The sequence below is a fragment of the Alosa sapidissima genome, chromosome 5, assembly GCF_018492685.1.
Source record: "Alosa sapidissima isolate fAloSap1 chromosome 5, fAloSap1.pri, whole genome shotgun sequence".
Taxonomy (NCBI): Eukaryota; Metazoa; Chordata; class Actinopteri; order Clupeiformes; family Clupeidae; genus Alosa; species Alosa sapidissima.
Genome location: NC_055961.1, coordinates 11,140,601 through 11,163,100, shown reverse-complemented (window position 1 = coordinate 11,163,100; position 22,500 = coordinate 11,140,601). Strand labels below are relative to the sequence as shown.

General features: G+C 43.2%; 2 protein-coding genes across 3 annotated transcripts in view; both read right to left on the bottom strand.

Annotated features, from left to right (window-relative positions):
• Positions 1-15,872, bottom strand: part of efnb3a (ephrin-B3a) — a 30,581-nt gene extending 14,709 nt beyond the window's left edge. For both annotated transcript variants that reach the window (XM_042092021.1, XM_042092022.1), the window contains exons 1-2: positions 15,354-15,872; positions 14,753-14,908 (exon numbers count right to left, since the gene is read on the bottom strand). In XM_042092021.1, the coding sequence (XP_041947955.1) occupies positions 14,753-14,901 (149 nt within the window). In that variant the 5' untranslated portion in view covers positions 14,902-14,908; positions 15,354-15,872. The remainder of the gene's footprint in view (positions 1-14,752; positions 14,909-15,353) is intronic.
• Positions 15,873-16,592: 720 nt separating this feature from the next.
• The window catches only part of gigyf1b (GRB10 interacting GYF protein 1b), a 27,081-nt gene continuing 21,173 nt past the window's right edge, over positions 16,593-22,500 (bottom strand). The window contains 5 exon segments of the mRNA XM_042092020.1: positions 16,593-17,544; positions 17,851-21,355; positions 21,619-21,727; positions 21,872-21,916; positions 22,098-22,276. Of these exon segments, the coding sequence (XP_041947954.1) occupies positions 21,288-21,355; positions 21,619-21,727; positions 21,872-21,916; positions 22,098-22,276 (401 nt within the window). The 3' untranslated portion in view covers positions 16,593-17,544; positions 17,851-21,287.

The following is a 22,500-nucleotide window of genomic DNA, read 5'->3' as shown; positions in this document are numbered from 1 at the left end:
GCCACTTTTTTTCAGAGGCACATACACACACCCCTTGGTGCCAGTCGGCTGTGTAGAATGAGTGTGAGAGTGTGTGTATGTGTGTGAGTTAGAAAGAGCAAGCGTGTATGTGTCTGTGTGTGTGTGTGTGAGAGAGAGAGAGTGTGACAGTGTGTGTGAGACTGTGACTGTGAAGAAAATAAAACAAGACAAACCGAATGATGAGTGATGTGTGTGTTTGTGTGTGTGTGTGTGTGAGAGAGAGAGAGAGAGAGAGAGAGAGAGCTACTGATGAGTGTATGGGTGTGCGAGAGTGTGATGAGGGCAATGGAGAACCCTTGAGGCTCTGCACATTATTTGATCATTAAGAGGAGGCCCTCATCGAGAGTGACTCGTAGCACACGCTCACAAGAGCACAATTAAAACAGAAAAAAATCAATAATGATTCAGTAAATCAAAATAAAAAAAGATAAAAACATGCCACACTAGGCCTCGGTCAAAAACACCAAATGACTCACCAAATGCCACTTTTCACCGAACAGCCGCATTTAATTCAACGGGAGTTGACAGTTAAGTCGACTTCACTTAAGTTAAGTTTAGTTTATTCAGCTTTGAATGGCGAGAAACTCACATTGCGAGACGTCAGCAGACACTCCACACAACACACACGCTTGGCCAGTGTGACCCTATGCTACGTGTGCCTGCAGTGGACATCGACATGTACACACTTGTCCTTCGAAAGGCGCTGTGTGGCATTTTCGACTCCATTCAATTCGGTGTGCTTAACAGAAATGTACAGGCTGACATTTCCGACTCGTTCAGCCCCTACCTAACTGTGGAGAACATTTAGTGGGAGGGGTGAGGAGGGAGGACCGGCTGCTGATCTGGCGAGGAAATTACCCTTAACAGAGATAAAGAGAGCAACCGGAGAGTTTCGCCGTGCCCTCCAGTGAGGATTTTTGTGTTAACACCCAGAGAATGGTGTGGCATTTCGCCTCAGTGGGCGCAAGCAGGCAGGAGGGGAATTAACCCCAACGCTGAGGAGCATGTCGACACGTCAAGATACCATTAAATGGGCAGAAAACACACGAGGAACAGAGGAGACAAACATGGAGGCAGAAAAGGTTAGACAGACAGACAGACAGACAGACAGAATGAGAGATGGAACTTGAGGGAAGGAGAGAGGCTTACAAATAGACAGAAGAACAGTCAGTGGACAGACAGGAGAATGAGAGATTATGAAAAAGAGAGACAGAGACATGCAGACAGTGTCAGAGAGAGAGAGTGAGAGAGCGAGAGAGAGATGAATGAGAGAAAAGAATTAGATGTCAAGTTATACTTCTGACTAGAAATGTGAGGTAATTGAAATCCTGCTTCCTATCGCATGACTAGAGTACAGAGGAAATATCACATGACAAGTTGAACACCTGACACACACCCACACCAACACGCACACAAACTAAAACACTAGCATACTGTGAAAAGAAACAAGCTGTAACTGTCACACTTAAATGTATGTGATACATATGTGCCATGACAGTACCTGACTCATTCACACATATCAAACACTCACACGAGATCTGAATAAAGCGGTTTCAAGGCAGCTGAATCCGACCTGCTGAAAGTCATCCTCTAAAGCATATGCACACACGCCGACACACACATACACACACACATCCTGACTCCCACATCTATCCCTCTCGGCATCCGTCCCCTTTCCTCCGCTGTAAGTGTGTGTGTAAAGGTGTGTATGTGTGTGTGTGTGTGTGTGTGTGTGTGTGTGTGTGAGTGAGTGAGAGTCTTTACAGGTACCTGCTCTATCTCGCTCTCCTTCAACCCTGAAGCAGCAGCAACATGACAACTCACTCAGCCTGCACCAGGACCCAGATGCCCTGAAAATCATCACATGTGTACGTGTGTGTGTGTGTGTGTGTGTGTGTGTGTGTGTGTGTGTATGTAAGAGAGAGAGAGAGAGAGAGAGAGAGAGACTGTCCACAGGTACCTACTATCTTTTCATCCCCCTCTGACTTCATGTTAAACCAGCATCACTCTGAGGATCACTACACGTGTATAAATGTGTGTGCCTGCATCTCAAGAATCATCACCTGAGTGTGTGTGTGTGTGTGTGTGTGTGTGAAAGCCTCTACAGGTAGCTTGCTCTCTGCTCCCCCTGCTCCACCTCCATGTTTAATCCACACACTCTTCAGACTCCCTGCAGAGGCCACAGCGCGCCGTAGTACACCTCTTAAAACGTCTCAGCTTGAGTCACACAGTCACACACACACACACACACACACACACACACACACACACACACACACACACACACGTTTGCTGCTGCTAGTGTTAAGTCCCACACCTAGCATGTAATGTATAGTTCTCATGGTTTATTTATGGAGATGTGTCACATACCATCATGAATGTATTATCATGCATATGTTTGAATCATCATGCACATACATTTAGTATAAAGCAATGCATGAATGTGTGAGGCGGGAGAATGCACAAACAACAACAAAACATTGTAGCAAGAAAAGCAAAATGGAAGCGAATGGTTGGGGGTTGGATTGAGTGATCAGGTGATGTCTGGTAAACCTCTAGGTGGGTGTTATGGCCATGCGTACCAATGCTTTGGCCCACACATAGGGCTGGGGATGCAGTCCCCACAGCACTCTCTGTGGCTATCCATTAAAAGACAGTCCAACTAGACAGCCCTTTGGGCTCCGCGACTTGCCAGACGAGTTCCATGAGTAATGCAGCGCAGTGCTATTTGTGTTAAAGTACTGTCCCACCCTCTGGGACTTTCTCGAAAAAAGGTATGCGTGTGTATGTGTACACATGTGTGTGTGTACATGTGTGTGCCTATGTGTTTCTGTAAGTAAATGTGTGTGCATATGTGTATAGGTGTGTGTGCGTACGTGTTTCTGTAAATGTGTGTGTGTGTGTGTGTGTGTGTGTGTGTGTGGCACATATTTACTGTGCTTTGTGCCTTGCCTCCACGTTCATTTCCCACGTTTGCTCCTGGTAATCCCCTCAGAGGCGTGACGCAGCGAGCCTGAATCAGGTCTCCAGAGCCACGGCAGCCGCACCAGAGGCCGCGGACCGCTCAGGCCCGCAGCCACGAAAACCACTCAAGCCCGTCCAGACCATGGGAGGTCTGGAGAGGGGCCCATAGGCCTTCATTTAAAAAAAATAAATAAAAAAAAAACAGAAACACTGGGTTTTCCATTATATTTAGTCACTCGTCAGATGCTTTTATCAAAAGTGAAATGGAATGACACATTCTCCAGTCTTTTTCGGAAGCGGGGGAAATGGAGAGTTCAACTAGGGATTTTCCTACAGAATTTCTGGCAGTCTTGATCAAACCGAGTGCCTCCTGAACAAATTGGTACTGGCAAGGCAAAACAGTCAAGTTATTCCAACAGGCTGGTTATGGAAGACCTCTGTTGCGCTCCACGGAACACTTTTATTAGTGATCCTGTAAGTCGCATTGCTTTGCCGCTGTGCTGCTGCAATGTATGCAAACCCAACGACAATACAGTTCAATCCAATAGTTGACAGCAAACAGGGAAGTCTTCCATTCCTTTGCAAATTGCCAATAAAAATTATTGTGCGATTTTCTAAATTAGATCCTACGAGTTTAATATTATGCCAAGTACTTTTTTCATTAAAATTACTCTGAGATCGACAAGAACAAAGACATCATCATAAAAACTAGGAACAGCCCGGCTTTACATGAACCGCATAAATCATCGAGGTCCGAAAACAAAATCAGAGCTTCAACACAAGCACAACAAATTGAGGAGGTCATGGCAAAATTGAGTGAGACACAAGATATGTAGTCAGTCTAGGATGCTATAAAGTCTGCTGTGCTCTGACAAGTAAACAGAAGGAATGCACTGTACATGCAAAGAGAGATAGATGGAGAAAGAGGTGTCTATTGAGATTATGTTTATAACCGTGGTGAGGATCTGACTCTACTTATTTATGGTCTCTTCCACAGATTTAATAAAGGCAGAGCTGCAGGTCACGGCCCTTGCTGCCTGAAGGCTTTCATCTAGTTCAGACATAATGAAGAGAGCATGACATGTTATGCCCAAAACACTGAGCCTCCACGCTGGGCTGGGGTGTGTATGTTTGCGTTGGTAAGTATAGGGCAGGGGGGGCTGAGCATTGAGCAAGTTGATACATTTAAAGGCAACAAACTGTAGGCCTTTTATTTTTGCTCTATTGTTAATTGTGTATCTTATTTTGTTGAGGTGGCATAATTATATGTAATACAATGTTGACTTACATGAAACAGCTCTTTATATTCTGTGTAGAAGTGAAATGAACCAGGATTGAAGAGACGACAGCAGTCGCAGCACGCACAAAATGTCTAACTCGGGTTCAAGAACCAGTCCCGGTCTGTTTAACCCTGAGATTTCCATTACAGCTCCCAGGGTTAGTATAAAAAATCCACTATGAAGAAATCCACAGATGTTCGTGCACTATGGCCCTGGTTGATGAGTGTATCTATAGCTTGTGCGGCTGAATCAAATGGGTTATTATGAGAACAAAGGACAACCTTGTAGTGCACAAAGGCTCCTCATGGACACTTTTACTTAAAAAAAAACTTCTTCTTCTACCTCTTCCTCTTTTTTCGTTCTTTTCACATGGACTTTAATAATTCCAGAATATTGCTTGCTTTTCTGTAGTGTTATGACAGCCGGCCCGGGCTCAATGAATGGGCAAGTCTGTCACATGTTACTGAGGCCTGTTCACCTCGGAACTGAGAAAATGCACTTATGTAGTTTGTGCGCTTGCCTCTTTGAACTTCACACTGAAGCTAACGCTGTTTAGATCACTGGGATGTTTTGGAGACCGCTTTTGGTCGGCGCGGATTTTGTCGATGATCAGAGCGACACAAAGAGATATTGTGAGTATGGCCCCTTAATGAGGACTGTAGCGATATTCCAGATCACTGCGGAACAGATGGCTGGCAATCCAGGCTGAGGCGCTGTATGAAAGGGCTTTAACAAAAACACCATCCCCATTACAGGATCTTACTGCTTATTGCGTGGCGCATTACAGACTTACAGAATTACAGAAAAATGCCAATACAATTTGATCTGATACATTATATGAAAACAATTATTCTTGGTCGATTTTTCTAATTAAGAAATGCTCGGAAATTAAGTACAGATGCTATTTTTGGCAGTGATTTATGATGCACTGTATGCATTTGTTTGCACTGTTGAGACTAAGTTAGATAAAAAAAAAAAAATGGCACCACAATTATAGTATGTCTGTTTTACACATGCTGAATTTAGCCCTGAAATTGCCCCGCTGCGTTAACAAAGATTACAGACTGGAGCACCATTGTGAGGAGCACAGAAGAAAGTTGGAAGGCCGGGTGCTGTGATCGAAATGCGTGCAATTCACATGACTGATTAGAGGGAGATCGGCCTGCGCTCCGGAAGCCCTTTCACAAAAGAGAGCCCGCGACAGAAAAAAAAAAAAAAACATGGGATGTGAACTCTTGACAACACACCCCTATTCATCGATTCTCTCAAACACAAATAATGCCAACCGAACTGACAGAAGCAGAGCGTCAACAAATTACGTATTGTGTGGAAACTACAACCCAAAACACTGTCAGATTTGGCAGCAAGAGTGGGGGATTCAACGAGACCCATGGTCCAGAGACTTGGTCGGCGGCCCTTTCTTGTTAAACTAACACGACCTGAGCCACAGATAACTTGGCTTTGGTTCGGCAGAGCACCGTTTCAATCCCATTACAGAAGTGGTACACACAGGTCTCACAGGTCAGGCTTCAGCCCGCATCCATTTAAATAACATGTTCCGCAGATGCCATCAGTAATAGGCCAGTGCTGTGACATCTCTCTTAGACTGTGAGGAAGAGGGCGGAGTTTTGAATGGGGATAAACTGGGAGAGATGGCATTGTAGTTTTGAAATGATCTTAGTAATGGTTTATTTCTATGATATTTCAAGCTTTTTGTACTATTTTATTTTCACACACATTTCTACTTTTACTAGTGAAGGAGCTTTGAAACTATTTCACTGTAAATTGGCTAAACAAATGACCTTGACTTGAGGTGATTACACTACATTTCCTTGAACCATTATGAAATAATATACATTATTAAGTCTGAGATTCTGAGACTCGATCTACCTGAGAATTTCCTTTTATTTTCAAGTCAAGTTATAATATCCACTGGTAAACCCATAGTACACGGATAGCAATAATAAAACTCCCTGTCGGACGGGATTGTATTTGCTACCTTTAAGCTATTGCTGGCTCTACACTCATCCTTGTCAGGTATGGGTCTCCTGGTGGTTGGGTTTGAATTTATGAGTGTCAAACCTACCGCTACAGAGCCTAGATGCCTACTTAATTAAAAAACTCACAGGGGAACAGCGGCAGTTGGAATAAGCCCATATCAGCAATGCATGTCAACCTGACGACAAAGGAAAAACATTACACAAGCTGAAAAAACAGGTACAGGTTTCAAAGTGTGTGTGTGTGTGTGTGTGTGTGGGGCGGGGATGGGGCCTCCTAATCCAGACAGTCATTCTGAACTTGAGCTGACCTTGAGGTAAGCTATAATGTACCATTTGAAAACCAATAGCCCAAAAGTAACCCCCACAACTGCACAGTGTAATAACATAGTCATAATGAAAACACTTGCAAATCCTTTGCAATTAGGAAATAATATGGCGCGTTGGTAAGATAGTGATAAGGTACAGTATAAGGTTCAGGTCAAGGGCTCAGTGGTTGACTCAAAAGACTAAGAAAATTATATTGAGAATATGAAAATATTATGGATCTTTGGAAGAAAATTATCCTCAAAATAAAAAAAAAAACAAAAAAACAATTCATATCAATAAATACTTTTTGAAAAATATACATTCTGACGGAACTAGCGTTTTTATCATTAGTTTGGCAACGTTTCTGCCCTCATTGCATTAGTATCAACATTAAATAAACGTTGGCAGAGGCATGGGGTCATGTGGTAAATACCACTGTAGTGAACACATTAGATACCGTTTTAAGATGGATGATTACCACATGCGCTTGACCTGGAAAATATGTAAATGGCATAGAGGGAAAGTCCTTGGTAAGAGATGGTAAATCTAAACATTTATGACAAGCTCCAAAGTTAAGTACATAAAAAGGGTTTAATGTCTGAGGTTCACAACAGTACATTTACAGAAAGTATACAGGACATCAAATTTATAAGACTCCCTGTCATGAATAAATTTATCTGTAGTGGTTTTCCGTACAGACTGATCCATTTTACAAGCATCATGGAAGGTAGGATGCAGTTCATACTAGATCTTGGATGTAAGATATAGGCCTACAAACTGCATTAGAGTAAAAGTCAGACCTTAGATGAAGCATAGACACACTGTCTCTTCAAAGGAGCCACTTTTGTACTTAAAACTGTATTAAGCAAGTAGTGATTTCAGTCTCCAAATCTATGGTGACTGAAATTCAGCTTTACTGTCAGTCACGTTGCTGAGGTTGTCACCTACACACACACACACACACACACACAAAACACCCAGCTTTGGATAATGTTGGCCTTGTCAAAACAGGAGGGAGAGAGAGAGAGAGAGAGAAAGCGAGTGTGTCGGCAGTCCCTCTTTTTAGCAAATCCATGCTCAGCTACCAGTCAGCATTTGCATATTCAAATCCCAAGGAAGGGCCTTCTCGGTGTTCGGCATGGGTGGTCGTCGAAGACACTTCTGTGCTCCTCTCCCCTTTTTAATTAGACACGTAAACGTGCGCTGTGAACAAATGCTGAGGCTCAGCTCAGTGTCACAGTGAACCGGGAGAGAGGGCTGGTGGTAGTGGTGGGGGGGGGGGGGGGAGTAAGCGATATCCCCATCTGTCTGTTTCTTAATTCCTTTAATTGCCATCCCCATTTTTTTTTGTCTTTTAACGGCGAGTGTTTGTTTACTCTCGACGCCGCTCTCCGATGGGCCCTCAGCGTCCGGAGGTCAGGAGGGACCCCTGAAGGTCCCGTCGAGGCCCCTGGGAGACGTGTTGAGTACGGTGCTCCTTTATCCTAAGTGCTGTCTGAGTGTCGTTTCGGCTTGTTATCAGCGTTATTTAATGAGTTTGGGGGGGGGGGGCAGAGATAATCGGCGCATTCCTGGCATATGACTCATCGCTCAGTCCCCTCCCGACACACTTGCGTCGGTAAACTAAAAACGGCGCTCGAGCAGAGCCCCGGCACCGGCTTACTGCCTCTTATGGGCGGGCTCGTCGAGCCCGTGGGTGTCCTTCCGCCCTTCATGTTAATTGAGGATCCTCAGGTACAGGGCCACAGGGGGGCCGCCCCCCCCCCATCCCCATCCCCATCGGTCCTCAAAAACACACACATGAAAAGACTCATCAAGCCCAAATCACAGAGATGATTAAAAATGAAAGGAAGGGGGGCTATAAATACCGTTGCCTTTGTTTTTGAGGATAAAGTACTCGATAGAGAGAAGCGGAGAGAGAGGGAGAAGGACAGAGAAAGAGAGGTAGTGTGTATGTGAGAGAGAGAGAGAGAGAGAGAGAAACAGAAACAGAGAGGGAGGGAGGTACTGGAAATATACCTCTCTATTCCCCTGTGGTCTATCCTATTGCAGCTACTCCTACTCATTCCACTCCTCGCTGTCTTCCGACTCTCTCTCTCTTACACACTGGCCTGCACTGGGGAATTCTGGGATTCACATCCCCTTTGAAAGTTTTCTGAATAAAACGCTCGAGACGCCGTGCACTGTGTGTGTGTGTGTGTGTGCTGTGTGTGAGACAGAGAGGAAGATGGAAGAGAGGGAAAAGCACATGACACAGACAGAGAGAGAGAGAGAGAGAGAGAGAGAGCAAGAGGAGGAGAGAGAACGAGACGGAATAGACTGACAGACAGATAGATAAGTGACTCAAGAGGGTAGAGGAAATAGTCATCTAAACAGAGAAAGAATGCGTGCAGACCTGAGACAGAGAGATAATGAGGTTTTACGCCAAATGCTGATGGGAGCGCTGTGTTTCCAGCAGTTTGTTAAAATAACTACATGTCCTTCCCAATCAGCGTGTTTTTTTGTGTGCTTTCCTTTCTCCATTGGACATTGTTATTGTACATAATTTGACATTTGATGTTTACCAATTACCTACGCCCCTTATCTTAGCGTATGGAGCAACCATTTTTCATGCTACTTAACCTTTATCAAAGAAACACAGCAGTAGGGAAGAAAAGGAGGAAAAGGGAAAGAAAAAGAGAAAAAGAGAGACAGAGACAGAGAGAGAAATAGAGAGAACAGGCAAGAGAGTCCACTGAGTCCATTAACGGGAGAAAAAATTGACAAAGAGAAACACAGCGGCTGGCGGGCAGCCGCTCTAGGACCGGTAACTGGCCAAATTACACCCTTGAAATTCTTGCATCTTGCAAAACAGTTATTTGCTTTTTTACGATGTGCAGGTAAAATAGTAGCTTGCTATTCGACCATCTTTGGGAATTGGGATAAAATAACAGTCAAACTAGTATCAAAAATATATATATCATCAGATGCAATTGGGTACTTACAGAACTGTGATGTTCTTTAGATGGCTGTTACAACACTACACAGTCTACTTTACTAGCGCTACACACACTTTTGCCAGTGTCCACTCCACATGATGATCCATTTCAGATGTATTTGTATGTCCTGCTGTGGCATAAGCTGGCATGTGTATGCATTTTATTGGCAGTTGGTGGTTTTGCCAGTAAAGCTCTAAAACAGTATAGAACATAGAGCAGAGAATAGCATGTCAGAAGTAAATTAACGCAACAGCATATATTGGCATATTTCTATATGTTTTTGTGAATTTATTTTGATGGGATGTGGTCATGTGAACGACAGAAAAACACAACTGCCATTCCTTTGAGCTATCTACCGGTAAGCTATTCATTAATTAGTTTTGTGATCCCATGAAAATCTAACGACGGCCGTTACAGCACAACATTGTGTTCACAAAATAAAATAATCAGCAAGTTTTTATCAGTGCTAACAGTGTTTTGGTGTTTACAAGGCAGCTGTTTGTTTTTAGCTAGTTAACGCCCTAGTTTCAGATGAAAACGCATTACTGCTATTTAAACTATGTACACAGGGATTGAAATATAGGTAAATAATACAGAATACACATCCCAGGAACTGAAAGGAAGTCAATGGTATAGACAGGGAGATACAGCTTCTCTGATTAATGACAACTATTCTGTTCTCCTGGGTTTTACAGTCCTTCTTTCTCTCTCTCTCTCTCTCTCTCTCTCTCTCTCTTTCTCTCTCTCTCTCTTTCTGGGCTTTGTGGGCTGCAATGAGTACAACTACACACGCCCCAGCCCCCACCTGAAAACCGTCATCAGTATAATCTTAAGACTGTAATTACACAGCGCTCAACAACACACAGCTATCAAGTTATGCCAGGGCTTTGATGGCATGCCAGAGAAGCACCTTTGAAAAAGAAAATTGAATCTGAGAACGAATGCGGGGGAGATGATTTCATAGTGTTTAGGGTATTAGCATGACATGGAAATAGACAAAAACAGAGGTAGTCCTCATGGCAAATTTCATGCGAGCAAGTGCATGCCTGCATTTGGAGTAACTACATACAACAAATACAAAAGTATATTTGTTGTAATCTCTAAATTATATGTTGTTGTATGTTTCTTTCTCCTCTTTCCCTCTGGCCATGCAAGCTCTCTCTTCATTTCATTCATTCTCTTTTCCTCTCTATCTGTCTCTGAAGTGGTTAAAGAAGACCACAGGACCAAGGTTCTATTTTATATTCATTTATACACATCACTTCAATAGGAGCAAAATGCCTCCGTGATGGCACTGCTCTCCTGGGTCTCCATACTCTCCCGCTATGTTTTTCATGTCCATTGTTGTTGATATCAGTAAGAAAGCGATAACAATGAAACAATCAAGACACTGAAAAATTGAGCGCCCCTTTTCTGTTTTCTATTTATCTTTTTGGTGACAGACAAACAGAAGGAAAGAGAAAGGGAGAGAGAGAAGAATACCCTTCCTCACAGACAGCTTTGTTGCCTGACTTATGGTAGTGCGCTCCAAATGAGGGGTGGACGCTGTATTGGAGATAATCCCCCCCTGACACGCACGCCAGGGTCAAGTGGTACGACCCATTTCATTCTCTTTTCCTATAGCCATCACTCACCGCTATCCATGAATAACTCCGACAAACCCTTCCTCCCCATTTTAAAACTCATTTTTGATTTTCTGTTCTGTTTATAGTAGCGGCGCACATTTGGACCCTGACACTAACCCGCCTATCCAGGCACGGGGGTTAGAACATTCAGGGGGCCTTGTTGGCATTGTTTCTGATGCCTTGGCACAGATTCACTCTTGATTATTAGTACCCATCTGTGAGCTGGCAGCGTTGGGGATTCGCCCGCTGGATTACTCCTGAAATCGGAATCTTCCAGAGATTCTTCCCTCCCTCTCTCACTCTCTCAGCTGCTGAGTCACACACACACACTCACACACACACACACGCACACACACATACACGCACACACACACACTGCGAAGACACAGAGGCAATATTGGAACTCGTACACCTGAGTCCCACGACACACACCCACATGCAATCAAGTGAAAAATACGAGCTCAGACTGGGAATTACTGTTTGGAGGAGCAAAATGTTTATACTGTAGGCCAAAGCTGGATGAGTAAACAAAGGTTTTGCTGAGTATCTCCTCTCTTTCTCTCTCTCACTCACCCTCCCTTTCTCTGAAGCACACACTCACAAATCCACTCACAAACAAACACACAACCTCGCAAACACATAAATTCCGTCTCAGGTTTTTCCCTCAGAAACTGAAAAGCAGATTATGGACAAGCAACGACACTGTTGTCTGCCAAGCGGCACATCTGCAAGGACAGAAGGATTTGACCCACAAACACCCTCGTCTTCTTAATGCCCGCCTAAGCTTCTTCTTAATGCACGCCATCCACGCCATGTCTGTTTTTTTCTTGCCTTCTTCCAGTCCTTAAAATGTTTTAATTTGAAACGCTTAACCCAGTTAACCAGGCTTTTATCTTTGGCCAATTAGCAGCTGATTCATTAAATATTGAACAGGCTGTGAAGGATTAATTTTTAATGCACATTTGAGGCGGAGAGTTGTACAACAACTTTCCCCGGAGCGATGCAGGGAGACAGCCTGCACTCAGAAACGTTTAGTCATTTACCCAGCGCAAACCAGCGCGACTCCGGACGCCCGTACGCCTCCCTGCCCCCGAACCCGATAACCCTATACGTCAACAGCGGCGCGCGACTGATGCGCGCGTGCACACAAACACTCACACACGGAGACAACCGCACACACACACAGACAAAGCCATACATGAATGCGCCTCTCTAGAACTTCTAGTCGACTGAATGAGAAGATACCCATCCAGCATTCACATCCATATAGACCCTTTCAAAAGAGTTCCATTATCAGCATCATAGTTGGCCCCACAAGGCTTCCGTTTTAACATTCCATATGTTATCTTAATGCAGAGGAAGTAGATTGGGGCCCAAATAGAACGTTCAAGCATTGTTTTTGTTTTTATTGTTGAAAGGGTCTATAAACATAACCAGCCTTGTCCTCGTTCTGTGTTGTCGTTATCTAATCCAAATCACTCTGAGAGACTCTGGGTAGTCGGACAGTGCACTGTACTAGTTTTCACAAAAACAATTTATACACAACACTTGAGAATGCGTGTCAGAGATGCTCAAACACAAAGTTTAATTCGTAAAGTAATTGTTGCTTACATTCACGGCCTTTCATATCTGTATGCTCCTGTACATATAAAGCAGGCGTTTTCCACTCCCTTGGTATGTGTGTGTGTGTGTGTTTTTGGTGGTCTTTGGTCATCCGTGGTCAGAGCCACTGCCTGATGGACTGAGAAGCAACTGTGACCTTTTAGATATCAGAGAAATCATTAATTCCATATGGATAAGATGCCCAGAGCTTCTCCTGCCCTGTCTGTTTCGATTTTTCATGGCTGCGTCTCAATCCCTGATCTTTTCACTCTTGGTCTCGTCTCCTTCATCCCTCCATTCCCTCCTTCATCCCTCCATTCCCTCCTTCATCCCTCCTTCTTCTCTCCCTCACCCCTGCTTCTCTTGCGCCGCCATCACCCTCTTTCTCCTTTGTCCTCTTCATATGATTTCTTATCTGTATCCATCTGTCTTTATCCCTCCTTACTGTCTCTTAAAATCATCTCTCATTTCCTGGCGTGCCACTTTTGTCTCTTTCCTTTCTCATGTGACTCTATTTGTCCTTCATGGGGACCCATAAAGTATGTCTACATCTTGGGAAGACAGCAGCCAATGGCCACCAGGCCCCTGCAGTTGCTTTTAGTCTGTACTCTTCTGGACGCTGCTTATCTTGTTCATCTGTCCTGTTTGCCAGAGGAGGATTGATTATTCGATTGTTTTCTGTCTTTTTCTTTTCACGTTTAACACACAGCGCTCTACCCTTTTTGCTCTCCTTTATTTTCCCCCTGTGCTTCACCATCCATTTCAGTCTCTTTGGGGAGTGTGTCTCGCAGTATCTTTTTTTAAAGTATATATTTTGGGCTTTTTGCCTTTATTTCGACAGGACAGTGGAGATAGACAGGAAGTGAGTGGGAGAGAGAGAGATAGGGTGGGATTGGGACATGACCGCAGGTCGGATTCAAACCTGGGTCCCCGTGGGCACTTGGACCCGTTCATGACCGCAGGTCGGATTCAAACCTGGGTCCCCGTGGGCACTCGGACCCGTTCATGGTGCGGGGGCTGCAACCTGTTGCACCACAGCACCCCAAAAGCACGCAACCCTTAATAAGAGGAGCGACCATCCGTGACAAACACCACACACACACACACACAAGACATATACAGACCCCCCCCTCCCCAACACCATACACACACAAACACCACACACACACACACACACACAAGACATATACAGACCCCCCCCCCCCCCCAACACCATACACACACAAACAAACACACACACACACACAAAGCATCAACGTCTGACCACAACCACAACTGTTCCCATGCTAATATGGCCTGTGGGGCTCTTCCTTTACTTCAAGAGATGCTGGCCAACTGTTGACAGCCCATAATGCAGAGGGTTTCCTCAAGTGATAAGCAAGTGGATTGAGCTCTACATTATGAACTGTCAACGAAGGTATACAGTTCCTCAGCCCCCCCCACCCCCCCCCAAAAAAAAGCTTGTCACAGTTACACATTAACAACTGAGGTTTCCCTCAGTTTATTACGACAATGTTGTCATTCAGTTCTGCAAACAGCCAGTTACATCATAACTTTAAACCATTAGGCCCAGTGTTTCCCATACATTGACTTATTTGTGGCGGCCCACCACAATATCAACGTTGACCACCACACAATGATTTTCCAGGTTGTACTAAATTGTGCTTAAATCTGGTAAGCATCAAAACCACGCTGTGCTAATTTGTTAAAAACTGTTTATTGTAGTCAAGTTAATTCTGCAAACCAACCACCACAAATGGAATTCAATTCTGTGGGAAACACTGAGGCCTATGTATGATGCACCTACCAGTGAGGATTGACACAACTAGATCATTGACAGAATAGAAGAGGAGTAAGCAATCAGTTCAAGCACACATCCCACTCCTAGTTGCTTTCTGTCACATTCTATCAGCTATTGATTTCCAAAAGCTTCTGTGGTCATTTTTGTTTCTAAATGCTTTTAAAGAAAAGCCTACCTTTTGTTCAGAGAATTCCAGTATATGGGTTCCAGGTTACTCGCCGCAGTTCCAAGGAAATCCACAAGAAAAATCACCAGGAATCCCAATCCATTGGCACCGTCCCAAAGCGCCATGGCCATTCCTACTCCCCGTGTCGCTGCTCCCATCGTACTCCTGTGTGAAACAAGCGGGCAGTTGGAGCCGTTGTAGACAAAGGCTTGGTGGGAGATCAAGAGCGAAGTTGACTAATTCCCCTAAAGCGCACACAGATGGCTTGACCTCGGCAACCATAACAGGGAAAGCGCCAAAAGCATCCCATTTTAACAGACTAACTTGTATGATAAAAAACCCGCTTTACATTCTACATGATATAGGCCCCATGCAGCTTTACAACGGTTCAGGTCAAGACTTACACACCAACGATTACGCATAGGTATTTAAAATATCATATGGCCTTCTTTAGTCTAACTGTGACCAATATGGGTACATATCGAAACACCTAGGTTTTTAAACTGACGTTCAGTCGGGTGATTAACACATGATATTGAGTTAGGCTACTCGATTTAGCTCACTATTGAATAGACTACCCTATTTTTTTTTATAATTAAAACGGACTTACCGTTGATCAACATGAATTACCCCGTTATAACTTCTGTGCGAACCAAACGACTTTTTATGGTCTAAGTTGTGCCGTAGGCTACTTTCCTTCACTCTTTAGGTTAGGCGTCCCTCAGTGTAGCGATCACCGTTATCTTTATCAACTGGAGACGTGGTAGTCCAATCAGCTCCACAAAACGAGAATGCCGACTACAGAGCAGAGGTCATCCAGTAAGCCTATCCAAATCGTCAATAGAGAAATGAGTATCCATTTATTGCGCTCGAATGTTGATGATGAAAAGCCTCGTCCCCTTGCCGAGGCAAACTTGAGCGAATTGGTCTCACAGGAAGAAAATGTGTGTGGTGCACGGTCTGTGCAAACAGGTGCGATTTGTCCTCTTAAAATACTGTACGGAGGCTATACAATGACGACGCAAACGTTGCGACAGAGAGCTATAATTCGCTTTGTACAACTTGACCATTCGGCTTCGCGTGCTCATTCCCGTACTCCCTTTCCTCCCGTCTAAATTCCGCACTTGACTCGCGCACCGACAGTGTGGGGACGCTAGTTAGAGGCGGGGGAGGAGGGACGTGCGTGTGTGTGTGTGTGTGTGCAGCAGCAGGGTACAGTTTATGACCTGAGAGGCAGCCTATGGAGGATCCAGTTTGTTATACTCTGGACCGGGAGTATCCGAAGTTAATGTAAAAAATACCTCTCAACTTAAACGTAGAGTCCATGACTTATAAGAGGTTTCGTAAGAGGTTGTTGATATGAGTTCTGCAGTCAATAATATGCAATGCAACTCCTTATCGGAGATATTATCCTGCAAAATATGAACAGACTGGCCCTATGTGCCATGCAGTATTTTTCCATCAAAAATAGTAAGCAGATCATAATTTATGTAACACAAGATTGGGATAATATTAAAAAATAATTTGAATACACCAAAATTGTCGTAAACATTAGCATAATGTCATTAGTTATTTAAAATGTTAAGCAACCAAGTTACTTTTTCACCCAAACAGGTGTTCTGTGGTCCGGAAAAAATTTATACCAAAACTTGATTTAGGCTGCCCCCAAGTGGCAACATAAGACAAAGCATCTTCATACAGAATGAAAAAAGATCTTACCAGCCCCAAAACACAAGGTCAAAGAAAGCATCTGCTCCTATTTGGACGTCGTGCATTGAGCTTGTGCGTCACGACAAAACTCCTAGTCACGACGTGTTTCCAGAAAGATGCACAAAAGAGAAACTCTTAATGAACGTTTAAAACAATGTTTATTTATGTTTAACATTTTGTATCTTTTCAAAGAAAAAAAAAAAAGCCTATGCCCTTGTCTTAATTCTCACCATGTTCATTTACAAATGGAATTTAATGGACTCTTGACTAAAGGAGGGAGACCCATCCAGTAGTGGTCTTTATTTTTTCTTTAGTATATAAATGCCAACGTTAATAATTAATATATTTCACAAAAAAGAGAATTAAAAAGAATTCAGTGACATTCCGACTGCACAAGCACAATATTGTGGCATTATTTCCCCCCCAGCAGCTCTGAATATTTTCCATCGACTCATTTATGGGGAAATGACAGTCCATCTCTACTATGATAGACCAATTCTTGTTCACCCAATCACAGAGGGACCAGATCATGGACATACAATATCCTCACATTTCCCGTTGGTAAGCTTGGGTGTCTAGGTATTTGCATTTCCAAAGTGTTTTTGTACATGTGAGTCTGTGTTGGAAACCCAACCATCTCTATGGCAGTTCTATTTTGTGTATTTAAGGCATGTTAAAAAAAAAAAAAAAAGAACAAAACCCAAGTCGCCAATGAAGACAAAAGCATAAACATTATATACAGGGCATCCTGTGCCAAGTTCAAGACTCCTAAGCAGGTCTTTGTAAGTGTGTATGATGTTGTCAGTGTATGTGCTTCTGTGTGTGTGCATGTGTGTGTGTGAGAGAGAGTCTCAATGTATCACAACAGTCACTAAAGGTTCAGTTTGTAAAATGGTCCACATTCACTTTGAAGGATCTGACCACAACACAATGCTCCAAAACCGTGAACTCTGAATCCAATTAGTCCAACTCTTGTTCAACACAGCTGATATCCATATTCTCCTTATATCGTGCATCCCATTGGTTAGGTGAACCGCACGCTAGCCAATCAGATCCTCCAGTGAGTGAGGCGGTGAGTCCATCAGTACCAGCTGGTAAAAGAAGGTAGAAGATAATGAGGAAATGGAAGAACAAATCCATAATGCACCCAGGTTTCACAAATCCATAACCAGCCTATGGGTTAAGATCTTGAATTGGATATAAATTAACTGGTGACGCATACTTTACAAGCTAGTGTTAATATAGATTAAAAAAGGCACAAGCATTCAGCATATAACATTGTGAAAGTGAAAAGTTAACATTAATAAAATAATGATCTTTGGTAGCAATAATGCTCTGTCAACATGGAGCTGTAAAAGTAAGACATTTGAAAAGTTGAGTAAAGGGAAATGACATACCTGTCCTCTCTGTGGCCTTTAAGGGGATTGGCATCTTCTGGTTTTTTCTCATTTTCCAGAATTTAACACTTTCTCCATCCTCCTCAGGAATGAGCAGAGGCAGATTTCACTGGGTAACTGTCCATTTATAACAGATGTTAATTAAAGTAAATAGGGAGAAATGGGTTTCTAGTAATTGTCCACAACCCAAAACTTTCTCCAAAACATTCAAAAGAAAAAAAAAAAAAAAAAAAAAAAATCTGCAAATCATCACAGCCACAGCAACTCAGAGTTATTTTTGTTTGTCCAATGACCAATGTAAAGCCATATTCGTTCATTCATGGTAGCTTAGAATTACTCCTAAGCATGGTTCCTTCATTCTAAGCAGGGGCGTCTTCTGTGGTAAAATATATCTCTACGTATTTTATTCAAAACCAAAACCATGCCTACAGTTCCATGTCAGAAGAGCGCCAAAATAAATTCAGTTGATGGAAAAAAAGACGAGTGGAAGGAAAGAACGTTTTCCCTTCAATTTTGGAGAAAGTCCCCTCTCCAATTTCCTCAACTAAAACTGATAGTATTCTGCCTGAAGTTGGTTTGAAATTATCACCCTGGCCTTCTATAGAGACAACTCCTCTGCAGTTAAGAGGCAAAAGAAGTCCACTGTCCAACCTCTATCTGCTTCCTGGAAAAAAAACAACACCAAAAAGATCTGACAACTGAAAACTGCACAAAGCAGTCAAATGGGTTAGTCCTTGTGAAGATCAAGTACCAGCAAGACCACTGCCCTTATCTTCAATGTCCATGAAAAATTAAAAGATGCATATCCCCCATTCCAACAATTGATAAATGTGAAGAACAAAATTGATATCTCCTTGTTTTTGTTTCCATCATCGATGCACACTGTAGCTCCTTGGCCTTAGTGAATCACATGGGTGAGAGGAAGGGACATCAAGATGTAGCATATTTGTGTTTACTCTGTAGTCCATGCATACAATCTGCCACGACTCTATGAGAAGTCGTCTCGTAAAAGGACAGAAAATGTCACTCAAAGATGCTCAACTTCAGCTTCTGTGAAGGATAAAAAATAAAAAAAAAGTCAAGGAGATCTTGGAAGAACAGTATGACAAGGCAGTGTGCTGAATCCATGCACTTTCCTTGTTCAGTTTTCATTCTGTTTAGGTAAGTATACCCCCCCCCTCCCCAAAAAAAAAGCTCTTCTTCCCAGACATGTTTTCATCTTGCTGAAACGTCTGGTTTTATCATAATGTTATACATTAGATACTTTTTTTCTCATACATTCATAATTCACTTCCCACAGAGGCAAGCAATTAAAACATTAGACATAAACAAAACACAAACAAAATAAGAAACAAAAACAATCATTAAAAACAAGAAATATGACAAAACAAAATGCAATATTCAAAAATACAATAAGGTAGCAGCCTTAAAGTGCTCCAAATCATACAGTTCAAATACTTTCTCACTTTGTGTTTACAACAATAAAAAAATAAATTGTCCTATACATCAACAAAAATAAGTAACTTAGCACGGCAATGCTATCACACAGAATCACAGCGCCATGACGACTGTGTAAACCAGCCAATTAGAAATCAGAACTCACTCAAACAGAGTTAAAGGCAAATAGTTCACATCTAGATGCGCCCCCCCCACCCCACCCCCAGCTCTGGGTGAGAGTATGCAGTAACACAGCGACACGCTGTGAGTGGCATTGGAGGGAGGGGGGTGGAAGGCAGGTAATGCAGTTTTATAATGATGTAAAGAGAGAAAAACAGAGCAGTTATACACACACACACACGCAATATTAGATTTCAGCAGCCAATCACTTGGCTCTAAACTCTTAACTGTCCAATCAGAGGAGAGAGTGAGAGCAACACAGCACCAATGGCAAAAGAAGAGAGTGAATACCTCAGCCAGCCCTTTTACGGAGGCGCAGGCCTAGTGCTGGCAGCACAATTTTCAACTGCCTTCCTCAATCATTTGTTTTTTTGTCCTTTTTCTTATTTCACTCTTTCAGAAACCATGTACAAAATGATTGCAGACATTCTTTTCGCGCTCATTCTCTAAAATCACACATTCCCACATGCACTCTCACTTGCACACACACTTGCATACACACCAGTATATATGCTCAATGAAGTACAAAATTATCATACGAACAAAATAAAAACATGGCATTTTTTATACATGTTGGTATAAAAACAATTGTGCAGAATTCTTCATTCAACACACTCAAATTCGCAATCACACTTGTGATCATAAAAATAATTCTTTCAAACCCTTAAGCTAACGCTAACCTTTTTCTGTTCTTTTGTTTGTTTTTCTAAACAAGTGCAAATTTTCAAGTTAAAAAAAAAACATGTTTTATAGCTCTACCTTTTATATGAACATGAAAAAATACAACAGTGTTTTTTTTCCTTTCAAGAACAAATTAATTTTCTGCCGACTCATAAAAAGACTCCCATTCACTTTGTGTTCTCAATCTTGATCTTTCCGAGACTAAAAAGCAGAAGTTACCTCTGGTGCCTCTCTAATATATATACATACTCACACAAATGTGTGTGTACATGAATACTCTACACATAATATATGCAACAGAAAAATATTCACACGGTTTCCATTGTAAAAAAAAAAGGAGAAAAAAAAACAAAGAAAAAAAAAAAAAAAGAAAAATCAGATAAACTTCCATTTCAAATATTGAAATTGAAAAAACGTAACAAAGTGCGTTAAGTTCTTAAGGTGCTTAGTGTAGGAAGTGTGGAAGGAGCCATGGCAGCTTCACTGCACACTCCAACCTACTCTTCTTACTCCTGCTCAGAGGAGGGCTGGGGCTTCACAACCGACACACAAACAACAGGAACAATAGACAGGGACAAAAACTGATTTTAGCCTTTCACAAACTTCAAGACACACCAGGTTTGCCACTTCCGCAAACCCACAATCTAATGTGTAACCGGTGTGTGTGTGTGTGTGTGTGTGTGTGTGTGTGTGTGTGTGTGTGGAGGGGGGGGGGGGCTTACCTGCCCTGTGATAACCTCAGCCACTTCACCAGCACGCTAGCCTGAGCTAACTGTGGCTAACAGCGCTGATAGCAGACTGAGGGCTGACGCTAAGCTAGGCTAGGTGCTAATGGCTAAACACACACTGTGAGCCAGCCTAGCTGCACATGCTCCCAGGCAGAACACACACAAATAAGGCAAGTCTTTAAGGTTAGTTATAGGAAAGAGAGGGAAAGACACAGAGGAAAGACTGTAAGGTAGGGGGGGTTGAGGGCAGTGGAGATCAAGGAGTGGGACTTGGGGGGGGGGGGGGGGGACATACACACACAAAGGTTGACCGCCCCTCCCACTGTGCCCTTCCACTGAGCAGTGCACATTCTTCTTGCTGTTCAGTCCAGATTTTAAGGCCTCCGGTAGACTCAGGTAAGTTCTGCTGGGTTAGTAATCCTCCACGGTCTCCATCTCGCCCAGGATCATTCGCTCCCCTGCACCCAAGAACGAGTAGCCTGAACAGAGCAGAACACATGGGCCGTCAGAGCCCACCCCAACCAATGGCCAACATGGGATGAAGCAAATCGTGGATCATCAAGTTTGAGTCTGATCATGTCTTTGAACTGAGCCGAAACAGCATATGTAACACCCCCTTGTAAATTCCTCAATCAATACAACAAAGAAAATGCTTGAATGCAATCCCAACCTATTCAAATACAAATTCCTTTGTGATTGGCCTCTCATTGGCATTCACACTGTTTGATAATTGGACGCTTACCGAGAATGCTGGGGTCAGAGTGGATCATCATGTTGGGCTTCTTCTTCATCTTGCTCGCCTGGGTGTCGTACACGCCGCCCTTTCCAGAATGGGATGCCTGGAACATGGACTGAGGGAGAGAAAACCACAGAGAGAGATAAGAAAAGAAGTAACATAAAAATAAATAAAAATAAAATGGACACATGGAAATCAACATCTGCTGTTAAAATGGACACATGGAAATCAACATCTGCTGTTAAAGGGCTGACTGTACCTGCAGAGGGAAGTTCATGTTTAGACCAGACAGCTCCTTTGATAGCTGAAATGGAAACAGTTCAACTCATGACCATAAGACACAAGCAATACTGTGTGGGTATTACACACACACACACACACACAAGAATAACAGGGAAAAATAAATAAGGAAACGACACACAAAGTACACCGTCGCATCATCCACTATCGCCGGCACAGAGGCATAAAAACATGCTGACACAGACCTGCTGCTGCTGTTGCTGCTGCTGTTGCCTCTGCTGGTTAGCTTTCTGTTTGGCACGGCGCTCCAGGAACTGCTTGGCAAACTCTTTGGCTTCCACCGTGTCCCCCAGGTAGGCGCGGATGAAGTCGTGCACCTCGTAAGGCGACTCCACCTCCTTAAGATATGCCACGATGGTGGCCACTGTGAAACGCAGAGCACACAAAGACAAATCAGTGTAATTACTAATTAACAACAATTAATTACAGCCAATTACCACAACAGGAATATATTGAAAACGCTTGCTTTAAGAGGAAACTGAAGCACCCTGTGGCTCAATATTGGAACAGATGGAAACTAGGGAGAACGAAAGTGGAACGGGGGGGGGGGGGGGGGGGGGGGGGGGGGGTCGGGGGGGTGATGCTAAC